This window comes from Drosophila navojoa, chromosome 4, assembly GCF_054131105.1.
Source record: "Drosophila navojoa isolate 15081-1374.11 chromosome 4, UAZ_NAV_1.0, whole genome shotgun sequence".
In the NCBI taxonomy this organism is placed as follows: Eukaryota; Metazoa; Arthropoda; class Insecta; order Diptera; family Drosophilidae; genus Drosophila; species Drosophila navojoa.
The window spans coordinates 4,808,780-4,821,303 of record NC_142892.1 but is presented as its reverse complement, the minus strand read 5'-3'; the positions used below and the strand labels follow the sequence as shown (position 1 = coordinate 4,821,303).

General features: G+C 45.0%; 5 protein-coding genes across 7 annotated transcripts in view; 4 read left to right on the top strand and 1 right to left on the bottom strand.

Moving 5' to 3' along the window:
* The window catches only part of Cdc37 (cell division cycle protein 37), a 173,788-nt gene extending 172,516 nt beyond the window's left edge, over nt 1–1,272 (top strand). For both annotated transcript variants that reach the window (XM_089258924.1, XM_018102104.3), the window contains 2 exons: nt 56–715; nt 777–1,272. In XM_089258924.1, coding sequence (XP_089115050.1) covers nt 56–715; nt 777–1,064 — 948 coding nt within the window. In that variant the 3' untranslated portion in view covers nt 1,065–1,272. The remainder of the gene's footprint in view (nt 1–55; nt 716–776) is intronic.
* A 38-nt stretch (nt 1,273–1,310) lies between these two features.
* Nucleotides 1,311–2,545, top strand: LOC108652070 (dnaJ homolog subfamily B member 13). The gene is made up of 2 exons (XM_018102106.3): nt 1,311–2,295; nt 2,354–2,545. Exons 1-2 carry the CDS (start codon nt 1,311–1,313, stop codon nt 2,473–2,475), a joined length of 1,107 nt encoding a protein of 368 aa, XP_017957595.1. The 3' UTR covers nt 2,476–2,545.
* A 62-nt stretch (nt 2,546–2,607) lies between these two features.
* Nucleotides 2,608–5,814, top strand: Patj (patj crumbs cell polarity complex component). The gene is made up of 2 exons (XM_018102100.3): nt 2,608–4,450; nt 4,512–5,814. Exons 1-2 carry the CDS (start codon nt 2,942–2,944, stop codon nt 5,574–5,576), a joined length of 2,574 nt encoding a protein of 857 aa, XP_017957589.1. The 5' UTR covers nt 2,608–2,941; the 3' UTR covers nt 5,577–5,814.
* On the bottom strand, nt 5,745–6,461 carry JTBR (jumping translocation breakpoint protein JTBR). Its single transcript, XM_018102111.3, has one exon. The coding sequence runs from the start codon at nt 6,346–6,348 to the stop codon at nt 5,884–5,886; it is 465 nt and encodes a 154-aa protein (XP_017957600.1). The 5' UTR covers nt 6,349–6,461; the 3' UTR covers nt 5,745–5,883.
* Nucleotides 6,462–6,817: 356 nt separating this feature from the next.
* On the top strand, nt 6,818–11,072 carry LOC108652067 (uncharacterized). Of its 2 annotated transcripts, none has more exons than XM_018102103.3 (4): nt 6,818–7,100; nt 7,370–7,504; nt 9,095–9,733; nt 9,823–11,072. In XM_018102103.3, exons 1-4 carry the CDS (start codon nt 6,983–6,985, stop codon nt 10,224–10,226), a joined length of 1,296 nt encoding a protein of 431 aa, XP_017957592.1. In that variant the 5' UTR covers nt 6,818–6,982; the 3' UTR covers nt 10,227–11,072. The 2 variants fall into 2 exon arrangements, with proteins under 2 accessions (XP_017957592.1, XP_017957591.1); XM_018102102.3 differs by lacking the exons at nt 9,095–9,733; nt 9,823–11,072 and adding exons at nt 7,763–8,413; nt 8,477–9,015 and having other exon boundaries at nt 6,825–7,100.
* Nucleotides 11,073–12,524: the final 1,452 nt, after the last annotated feature.

The window sequence follows — 12,524 nt, the reverse complement described above, 5'->3', positions numbered from 1 at the left end:
GAGACCGGCTCTTATATACATGTTATAAGCATTACTAATGTGAATAATATTGCAGCTGGAATTAGAAAAGATCGAAAACGAGGGCAAGGCACTTGATCGTGAGGAGAACGAGCTGCTGAAGAAAGAGAAAAAAATGCCATGGAATGTTGATACAATAAGCAAACCAGGTTTCGAAAAGACGGTGATCAATACAAAGCCTGCACGCTCTGCAGATGAAAACCTGACCGAGGAGGAGCGCGAGCAGCGCATGAAAGAGTTCATTAAAAAGAATGAGCAACTGTGCAAGCAGTACGGCATGCTGCGCAAATATGACGATTCCAAACGCTTCCTGCAGCAGCATGTAGAGCTGGTGTGTGAGGAGACAGCAAACTATTTGGTCATTTGGTCCATCAATCTGGAAATGGAGAAAAAGCACGATCTGATGGCTCATGTGGCGCATCAGTGCATCTGCATGCAGTATATATTGGAGTTGGCAAAGCAGCTTGACCGTGATCCGCGTGCTTGCTTCAGCTCGTTCTTTTCCAAAATCCAACAATGTGATCCCGAGTACCGACAGCAGTTCGAAAGCGAAATTGAAGGCTTTAAGGAACGCATTCAAAAGCGGGCAGAGGAGAAGTTGCAGCAAATCATTGCAGAGGTGGAAGAAGAGGAGAAACGGGAGCGCCTGGGACCAGGCGGCTTAGATCCTGCCGATGTCTTTGAATCCCTGCCAGATGTACGTTTAAAGAGAAAGTTGTACAATAGTAACTTCAATAATATCAAATCTTTCCTTACAGGAACTAAAAGCTTGTTTCGAGTCACGCGACGTTGAGCAGCTACAGAAGATTATTGCCACCATGCCAGTGGAGGAAGCTAAGTATCATATGAAACGCTGCGTTGATTCTGGTCTTTGGGTACCAAATGCTGCTGACGCGCCTCAGGAGGAGAATGAAGCAGAGGCGAAGGCCGACGATTCGGCTGACACTGCAAAACCAAAAGCAACAGAAGATTCAAAGGAGAAGGATAAGTCCAAATCTAAAGAGGAGCCGATATATTCTGGCGTTAGCACCGATGACCTCGACTGATCCGTTCCATCAGCGCTCTTGTTGCTTGTTTACACTATAAGTTTAATTTTAATATAAATCTGCCTACCCCCACTATTGAGTTGATAACGTTCAGTTTGTATATACATACATACATTGAGAAACGATACCTCAAATCAAATTCTTAGTAAACTGTGCGTGCATTTTCAAATAATAACCAAGCTATCCACTAACATAATCTCAGTAAAAATCGTTTTATTTAGTTTAACTATCTAATATTTATCGAGTATGAATCGTCCCGAGTTGGACTATTACGCCGTGCTGGACATTCCACGCAATGTCACCAAAGAACAGATCACCCTGGCATATCGACGCATGGCTGTACGCTTGTGTCCACACAGAGATAAGAAATATGAGCTGGATTTCGTGCCACTAGCCCAGGAGGGCAGATTGACGCATTTGTCTCCAATGGCGGAGACCAAGCAGTGGGCGTACATCAATATGGCATATGATGTGTTGGGTAACGAGCTGTATCGTGCCATCTATGATCGCTACGGCGAGGCAGGCCTATTCGAGGGGGTGATGCTGCCGAATGGCTACTTTCCACCATATCAATACCATGGCGATCACATGGAGGTGTACGAACGTGTATTCTCCAGCTATTCGCCATACGCGAATGTTATTGATGCCATTACGAATCCACCTAGCTTGTATGCCACGAGGGAGCATGGGGTGGGAGTGCGACACAAGGATGCCAATACGGAACGTATTATACATTTGTCATTGGAGGAGGTACGCACGGGTTGTGTGAAGCTGATGCATGTGTGGCGTCAGGAGATTGTCGACGCTAAAGAGTCCCGTCTGGAGAAACGCAAGCACACACTTAAGCTCATCATACAGCCGGGCACGACGGCCGGTACGCGCTATTGCTTTAAAGAGGAGGGTGATCGCTATCCGACGACCATCCCAGGTGACATTATATTCATTGCCGCCGACAAGCCACATCCGATATTTGAGCGGCGCAACATGCATGACCTGGTCTATCGCTATGACATCAATCTGGCTCAGGCCTATACGGGATTCATATTCTTCGTGAATACCCTAGACAAGCGACAGTTAAAGATCGTTATATCAGATGTGGTTACTCCGGGCTACCAGAAGATTGTGCCACTGGAAGGGTTGCCCAAGTGCCGTAATTTGGATGCTGTGAATGCAATCAAGCAAGCCAATAAACGAATTGAGGAGTTTGGTGATCTTATAATAGAGTTTAATTGTAAATTGGCTAAACACCTAGCAAGCAAACAGCTAACTATTTAACGGTCTATTTACAGATATATTTCCAAGATATTTGACACCACAAATGAAGAAATTGACACGTGAATTCTACCAAGAGTTTCGCAAATTGGAAATGGAACTTGAAGAGGAAGAGCGCATTCAGATGCAGGGTACATAATATTTCAATTTATTTATTGTGAAAATAAAAATTGTCTGTAGTTCAGCGTGAGCAGCATACTAAGCGTGAAGTATCAGTGGCGCGGTTTTAGGGTATCGACAGTGGTCGGTGGTATCGATTAGCTCATTACATATCGATAGGCTATTCATTTTTACGAACAGGTAAAACAGCATAATTAAAAAACAGCTAGTAAAACAACAAAGAATAATTATTTGTGCTAAATAACAAGTAGATAAAATTGTATATCCATTGCAGTCTATTTGAATTCGCCTTATTTTCGACTAAAGAAACGACAAATTGTTCTATTCGAATAACGCAGTGTTATTTTGCTCCATAATTCAATTACTGACACCTGTGCAGTACGCCCCTCCCCCTCTCAATCAAGCTTAATACGGAAATTCCAGCGCTACGCTCGAGTGCAAGTGGAGGCTGGCTGGCTGACCGCACCCACAACTAACGGTACGAAATGCACCTGAGTGCCGATATTTCCAGTGCCCTACAGCAAATTGAGGCTGTGAAAAAGGGCATTGAGGAGTCGGAAGATGCCAAGCTGCAAATGCAAACGGCGGATAGTTTAAATACGATAATGGGCATATTAACGGATCCCGTTTTTCGCACCATTGCTCATGTTCAGGAGTCATTGTACGAGCTGGGCATACAGCTTGGCCAACATCCGTCCATGTTGCCGAACGACTTCGACATTGATGTTTCGGGAAATTTGGTGCTCAGCCTGAACGGTGGCGATGTCATGTACGATTCGTCAGCCCCGGCCAGTCCGGACAAGTCCAGTTCCACTGGCGGCGACGTGGAGCAACGTCCACAAAGTCAAAATTCGAAGTCAGCTGCTGCGGATCTGTACGCCACAGACTATGCCCAGATCCAGGCCATTGAGCTGGTCAACGATGGCACAGGTCTGGGTTTCGGTATCATTGGTGCACGCAATTCGGGCGTTATCGTGAAGACCATTCTGCCAGGGGGCGTGGCCGATCGTGATGGTCGCTTGCGCTCTGGAGATCACATACTGCAGATTGGTGATGTGAACCTTCATGAGATGGTCTCTGAGCAGGTTGCTGCAGTGCTTCGACAATCGGGCACCCATGTGCGTCTTGTTGTGGTGCGTCCGATTGAGCAAAACTTGCCTACGCCACAATATGCCTTGGAGCCGGGCAGCGCCGTGGTGCCTACGCGTGTGCTCAGCGATCCTGCCGAGCTGGAGCGTTATCTCATATCAACTGGCTATCCGGAGATATTTGGCGAGAGCTCGACGGCCTCAACGCCACAAACAACAACGGAGGATGAGCGCTTTGTGTATCGTGGAGAGACATCGATGCTAATTGATCCCAGCATCGATTTGGACGAGCTCTTGGCCTTGCCGGAAACAGAGAAGTTGCAGGTGGAACTGAAGAAGGATGCGAATGGCCTGGGCATCACGATTGCTGGTTATGTTTGCGAAAAGGAAGAACTTTCCGGAATCTTTGTAAAGAGCGTCTCTCCGGGCTCAGCGGCTGATCTGAGCGGACGCATACGCGTTAACGATCGCATCATCGAGGTGGATGGCCAATCGCTACAGGGCTATTCCAATCATCAGGCTGTGGAGCTGCTTAAAAAGTCTGGTCAAGTGGTAAATTTGCGATTAGAGCGTTACCTACGCGGCCCCAAATACGAGCAGCTGCAGCAAGCCATTGCTGCCAATGCCAACGAAAAGCTGCCTACCAGTTCACCAGGCACGCCCTCTCGTGCGCCTTTGCCCCCACCCACAGTCACGCCTTCGTCAATGACAGCTAGCAGAGAGGCAGAGGATGAGACGCTGCCTGCACCGGAAGCCTTTATGATGACCACGCCGCCTTCGAGCTCTCTGGCTACCACCACCACGCTGAGCAGCTTTGGTGCGGGCAAGCAGTTGTTGGCTGTGCGTGATTCTCTAGAAGGAGCGTCTAAGATTGTGGCCACAGACGTTGTAGCTGATAAGCAGGAAGTACTTATTTATATATAATCTTTATACATAATAGATATCTCATTTCTCTCCCTGTTCGCAGGCAGCTGTGCACGCAAAGAACTCGAGCATTATAACACGCCACAAGTATTACATGGAGCCAGAGTTGACCGAGGAAATGGAGGCGGAGATCGTACGCAAATGGCAAAAGATAGTGGGCAACGATATGGAGGTAATTGTGGCGCAAATCAAAAAGTTTGCCGTTGGCGGTTTGGGCATCTCCTTGGAGGGCACCGTCGATGTGGAAGGTGGTCGAGAGGTGCGCCCACATCATTATATACGCTCGATACTGCCCGATGGGCCGGTCGGAGTGAATGGTGTGCTTCGCTCTGGCGATGAGTTGTTGGAGGTCAATGGCGAGCGACTTTTGGGCATGAACCATCTGGAAGTTGTGGCCATATTGAAGGAGCTGCCATTAGATGTACGTATGGTGTGTGGACGCAGCAAGGGGACTTCGTTGCTGCCCTTCTCGGATGATACGCTCAAGAAGCTAAGCAACAACTTTGAGAATTTATTGCCGGCTACAGATCGTTTGGTCAAGGCCAAGTCTGATGGCAGTCTGGCCACAGCTGGCTCAGTGGCTGATGCTGATTCAGTGGCCGTGGCAGCTGCATCTTTTAACAAATTGAAATCTCGTTCTCTGGAACCGCTCACCGGCTTGGCCATGTGGTCATCGCAGCCGCAGATTATAGAACTAGTAAAAGGGGATCGCGGCTTGGGCTTCTCTATATTAGATTACCAGGATCCATTGGACTCGAATGATACACTGATTGTCATCCGTTCATTGGTGCCTGGCGGCGTGGCTCAGCTAGATGGCAGGCTAATACCGGGCGACCGTTTGCTTTTTGTCAACTCGATTAACTTGGAGAACGCTTCGCTGGATCAGGCTGTGCAGGCCTTGAAGGGTGCACCCAAGGGCGTGGTGCGCATTGGTGTAGCCAAACCGCTGCCTATGACGGATAATTCGCTGAAGGCTTGCAGCAATGCCAGCACCACTAGCGAAGAGACGTTGGATGCGCAGCAATCCCCACCAGCGTTGCCGACAGCAGCGCCTCCAACAGCCGTCAAGGGCGCAGAGCCGGATCTTATACCCGACTGGAGGAAGTAGATGCTGCCGATCGAAAACTGTTATTATTATTGTATTTGTATTAGGCAAACAATTATGTTATGCACCAATTGTGTTGACCAGAGCCGCCAAAGGAATCGCGGCTCGGCTTGTCCCCAATCATGGGCAACTGCATTCCCAATAATCGCAATATTTTCATTCCCCTTGGAGTATTTGTTAAGTGTGTGTGAATTTAATGTACTTACAACTAAATAAATTATGCAAGTCGTTTACAATATTAGTCAATTGGTATCGATTATGTTTCTATATACAGTGTGATGAGTATCCATTAAAATGGCTGATACCTCGACTATTGCACCCGATTCAACTGTCGTTCGATGCGCATGTAGTTGCGCCTGGAGAGCACACGATCCCTGGCATAGCTCACCAAATAGCTGAGCACTCCGAACACGAATGCAATAGCTTCGAACTTGATGAAATTGCGCTGCTCGATGAGAGCCACTCGATCGCAGCTCTTGGTCACAATTTCGCCGCTCTTGCAGCGCAGCACCTCCTTGTAGTGTGTGTGAATGCAGACGCCAAGACTGCGACTCACAATATCGAATTCAGAGCAGGGATGACACTCCTGGACAACGGTGTAGGTCTCGTGTTTCCAGCAGGTCGAATTATTCTCGATGACATACTTCTCGCCACGACGTCGAGCCAAGCTGCCCTCCGCTGCATAGCGCGACTCAATTATTAGCACTAGTATGGTGACTAGTGTCAGGGCGGTAAGGCCCAATACCATGTGATGTTTTTGGCAGTTTTCGAGCATATTCTGTTTGTTTATAATGGCAAAACGAAAACAAACTTAAATCAAAGTCAACTTTGCTTTTACTTTCACAGCTGTTGATCTAGGGCTGCACACAGAGAGCCAAGCCTATCGCCTGAAATAAACAGTATTTAACAACAGTGCGTGAGCGTAACAACACAAACTGAACAAAATAAAAAAAATAAAAAATGTGTCTTTCTATAAAAATAATAATAATAATATAATAAAGTAATATTGTAATACAATACGTTGAGCGTAACAACACAAAGTGAACAAAATAAAAAATAAAAAAATGTGTTTTTTTTTTTCATAAAAAGAATAATAATAATATAATAATGTAATATTGTAATACAATACGTTGAGCGTAACAACACAAACTGAACAAAAAAAAAAATAAATAAATAAAAAAAAAATGTGTATTTCTATAAAAATAATAATAATAATATAATAATATAATATTGTAATACAATACGTTCAAGTATCGATAGCCATCGATAGTACAGGCTGTTTACAAAAAAGTAAGACATGCAAATGCCAAGGAAGGGACAGAGACCAAAACAATTACGAAGATAGCCACAAAGAGAAGCGTGGAAAATTTTATGAAAATCTGTGAAAATAGTGTGGTGGCGCATTGAAAATGGTGCTGCGGTCGGGAATTATAATTCCATTTCAATTTCGTGATACTAAGAAGCTTCTCATGATTGGCGTGCCCGAAGAGAATCGGAATTTAAACATATGGGATTTAAAGAATGTTGGTAAGCCTTCTTAACGGACAGTAGCAGGTGCTCATCAGTAGAGGGGGCGGGGGAGAATAGTACAGGAGGCAACAGCGCACGCTGCCACAGGCCCAGGGCAGGTCGTTAAACGTAATTGCCTTCAGAAATATGTGTGTATAAAACGAGCAACACCCAAAATGCTTTTAAGGGCTGCAAACGCAGCATAAATTGTGATTTGGACATTGGAATTAAGCAATTTTCCCCCGTTTCCCGTTTAGCAACTATTTCTGATATCATTTCGTTTTCAGTTCGCGCTGCATTTGGCATCTACAATTTTGAGTTTCGCAACAAAAAGATCGGTTTCAACATACCTGATGAGCTGCTCTTACATTATTTGGCCCAACGTCACGACCTCACAAATTTCGTTATTGAAATAAGCCAAGGTAATTGCATATAGTCATTTAAGTTAGCCGCGTTACAGACTAGCGTTTAAGTCTTTTAACAAAACTTGGAACCATTTACACATACATACATATGTCTGTATGTTTTATAAGTGAAAAAAAAGTTGATATGTGAATGCGAATGCATTTGTAGAACTATCGGTGTATATAGACGCGGCAACCGCTAAACGTGCTTTGCTTGTAAGTCTCTGACAATTGCACTATAATAAAAATCCACATTGAAAATGCTCCCTCTTGCAGCGCTAGACGATGGGCACGCCAAGGAGCTGCTCTCCTTCGAGCCCTCCTGCTCAATGTCAGTAATCAAGCAGCAACAGCAACAGCAGCAGCAGCAACAACACCAACAACAACAGCAGCAGCAGCAGATTCATCATCCACATCCAATACAACAGCACGTGCCACTGCCTCAGCGCTCCAACGAGAGTGTCAGCCACGCCCACGACTATGTGGCTGGCCCTCCAGCCTTACCCGGCTCACAGCCGAATTCGCCAGCTCTGGGCGTCTGCAATGAGGCAGTTGACTCACCATTGGAGCAGGCGAACAATTCTAATTCGGATCATGCAGACACAAACCAAAAGCTGCGGCTCACACAAACCTATGCGGAACGTACACCCGAATCGTTAACACAATCAATAGATCCCATGGACATAATACCGAAGGCGGAGTCTGAATCGGAAGCAGAGCGTGCTGCGCGTGCAGCTCGGTTTCAGGCACGCGTACAGCAACAGCAGCAGCAGGTGCATCAGCATCAGCAACAGGCACAAACACTGCAGCACACGCTGCCTGCCCAGCAGTTCTTCTCCAACTATACGCACAGTCTGCCGACTATGACGCCACCAAATACTTCCCAACAATCGCCGTACACGCCCGGCCTAATGAGCCGATTTAGAAGTGAGTAGCAGCGGGTGATGGAGATGAAGATATTATATTTAAAGCCGTTAACTTGCCTTTCAGAACGTGGCGAACGCATGTCCAAGGACCAAAAAGAACTGTACGTAAAGTTCTTCGAGGACAATCCCTGCATGCTGTCGAACCATCGTCGACACGATGGCCTCACCGAGCCACTGTGGAGCAAGTTGGCTCACATGCTCAATAGCGTGCCGCAAGGCGCTGTCAAGAATGTCGAGGATTGGAAGCAAACCTTCGATGCATGGCGATATCGCATTTTCATGTACACCCGATACAACTCCAAGCTGAGCATGTCGGAGACGAGTGACCCTAAGAACTTTAAGCCACTGACGGCAACCGACCAGAAGGCCTATGCTATGTGGACCAGTCACAAGCACATTGCACCGCCAGATTATGATAAAATGGATATGTTTGTGCCGCTGGATGAGAGCACAAGCGCAACGAACACCTACGACTACTAAGGCAGTCCACAAGCCTCCAACCAGTGCAAATGTTAATGATAATCAGAACGAAGATGATGTGTACTTTAACTAATACTAAGCGCTAAATACATTATGTTTAAGCAACATATATTATGCAATTTCGATTATCTATTTCTATTTGTAATCTTAAGAATGATTATCTGTGTAAACTTTGTAACTAACATGATTCCTTTGCTTGCAGTGTACGATGGCGCCTTGGACAACTATGTGCTTCATTCCCAATGCCGCTGCGGTGCTCAAAAGCTACTCAACGAATCGCCCACACCAGAGGAGCCCACAAATCTGTGCCAGAGCAACACTACTGTGCCATCGTCGGCTACAATGCCGCTGGATGATGAGCAGGAGAGTCTGAAGTACCGCATCGACAAGGCTAGTAGTGGTGCTGCATCTGCGGAGCTGGGCATGCCCGCTTATGATCCGTGCACACCCAAAATGGATTACGAAACGCAGGACGAATTGCCGGACTCGCCGCACTCCCCACAACCACAACAGCAACTGCAGCAGCAAATGGTAACGGCGCCGTTGCCATTGCCACCACCGCCTTCACATATTCCGCAACATCATCAGCACGACGACGAGCAACAGCAACAGCACCAGCAGCAGCAACAACAACAGCTGCTGCAGGAACGTATACAGCATGAGTTCATGCTGCAGCAGCAGCAACAGCATCAGCATTTGCAACAACAGCAACATTTGGCGCTGCTCCAACAGGAGCAACAGCATCAACAACAACAGCAACAGCAACAACAGCAGCAGCATCAACAACAGCAACTAGGCGTCAACATGGCCTCAACACAAACGGGCCCAAATAACATTCGACGTACGTGAAAGCAGATTTTTAGCTAGCTTAGCTATTTGAATATTCTAAATGCTACTCTATGTTGACATATTTCTCTCTCTTGTCTGCAGAACGCAAGGAACGCATGTCAAAGCGCCAGAAGGAGCTCTACGTGCACTTTCTGCAACAGCATCAATTCATCAACGACCATCGACGCAACGATCCCGTTCTCGACCCGTACTGGCACAAGTTGGCAAATCTATTAAACGCCGTGCCCCAGGGCGCGGTCAAGCATGTGACGGAGTGGAAGCAGACCTTTGACAATTGGCGATATCGTATCTTTTTGTATGCGCGCTACAATTCGAAGCTGCAAGACGAGGAGGCACAGAATCCGCGCAACTTTAAGCCGCTAACACGCACCGACAAACAGGCGTACATTATGTGGATACGCAATCCGGACACTGCGCCGCCGGATTTAGACAAAATGCGTAATGTATTCTGCAATATGGATGAGAGTACGACGCAGCAGGACTAAAAGCCAGCCGGTCTTTCAACAGACCAGCTCATTCGCAAGCGCTTTCGGTAATTGCCATTGTTCTAGCTCATATGAAATGGACCATTTCAATATGGATTTTAATTATAGTGCAATTGTCAGAGACTTACAAGCAAAGCACGTTTAGCGGTTGCCGCGTCTATATACACAGATAGTTCTTCAAATGCATTCGCATTCATATAGCAATGTTTTCACATACAAGACATACAGACATACATATATGTATGTATGTATAAATGGTTCCAAGTTTTGTTAAAAGACTAAAACGCTAGTCTGTAACGCGGCTAACTTAAATGGCTATATGTAATTACCTTGGCTTATTTCAATAACAATAGGTCGTGACGTTGGGCCAAATAGTGTAAGAGCAGCTCATCCGGAATGTTAAAGCCGATCTTTTTATTGCGAAATTCAAAATCATAGATGCCGAATGCAGCGCGCAACATTCTTTATATCCCATATGCTTAAGTTTCTATTCTCCTCGGGCACGCCAATCATGAGCAACTTTTTAGTTTCACAAAATTGGAATGGTATTATAGTTCCCGACTTCTATGCGCCACCACACAATTTTCACACATTTTCATAAGTTTTCCACATTTCTCTTTGTGGCTATCTTCGTAATTGTTTTAGTTTCTGTTCCTTCCTTGGCATTTGCATGTCTTACTTTTTCGTAAACAAACTGTACTATCGATGGTTATAGAGCAATAGCCATTGTTCTAGTTCATGAGAAATGGGTCATTCCTTATGAATTAGAACAATGGCAATTAGCGAAAGCGCTTTCGAATGATATATATTGTTTTAATGTTAATTTTGTATAATTTTATAACTGGAAATGCATTTTCCCTTTTTCTTTGTTATGTCAATATATGTGTAAATAAATTGAGTAAATTGTTTATGTTTAAGCTGGAAGTGTGTTCAAATAGCAAATACAAATTTTGTATTTACATACATATTTAATAGTGAAGAAAACCTTAAGCTGACCGCATATAATCCTAAGTTAACCTATATGGAGCCTTAAATTCGATTGCAATTCAGGCCCGTTTGCACTTTCAAACAACTTTCCCATAACGGAATGACAACAATGCTCATGCAGGATAAGCAACCTTGAACCTTAATGGAGTCTTGTTCTCTCTGACAGTAGAATGAATCTAAAGTTGACAAACTCCTTTCGATACGAATTGAATAAACGTATGGTTGCTTGTAGAAAACATGCATATGTGTGACTTCCCTATCTGAGCAATACGAATCGAGATCTAGACACCTACGTCTATGTAGACTTCTTACGCGTTGATTAATTTGCTGCCCGCGGCGTACAGCATCCAATCTGTGGGTACTTGTCGCACATGCTTCGCCCGTTTTTGTTGCGGCTGCTGCTGCTGCTGCTGCTGTTGGAAACTAATCCGGCGATCATTAATTAACTGTTCAATCAAATCCGATACGCTCAATGCTGTTGACTGTCGGATGTTTTTTTCGCCTCATTTCATATTTTTTGGGCGCTGCATAGAACCGAATCAGGTTTATTCACAAGTCCGGCACTTAAATGCATATCAGCTAAGAAGACTTTTGAGTTTAAATTTGCAAATATAAGTATGTCTATGATATATGTATGTGTATATATGGATATATTCAAGCATATGCAAACGGCATTTGGATACGTTGCCAGAGTCTTAAGCGTCTTTAGATATATTTGTAAATTGGCTCATAAACTGCTCAGCTGTCTGGCCGTTTGTCGCTTATCTTGGCGTCGTCCGTTGCCAATTGCCATTACTAATAAAGATAAATGAATGTGCGCTCATTAAATAAAAGGCATTGAGCTGGCTCTCTGCACCATGAACGGCCAGCATCAACTATCTGGCTGGGGCTGTCATGTCGATATCTATTCCAGATCTGTAGCACTCAGTCAAGCGTTCAAGATCAATAATATTCTCAGCCTCAGCTGGGTGGCTTTGCATTCGTAAATTATGACAACTGGGCCCAAGCAATGCCAACTGCAGTAGCCATGATGTAACCCTATATAGAGCACATCGAGAGAGAGTTAATGATCTAGCGGTTTGCATACGAGCTGCGACTTGAGGACAGTCCACCAGCGCCAAGTCAATGCCAAGGCAAAGTGAGTTAATTAAAGATCTTATCTAAAATACTTTGTATATGAATAATAGCCTTATTTCAATATTAATTATAAATATTATTTTATGTGTCGATATAGTTGCATTTCCATTTGTTCCGTTTCACAATGTGCTTAATATGTTAATATTATTTTTATAGACTCGCAAGCTCATCTCT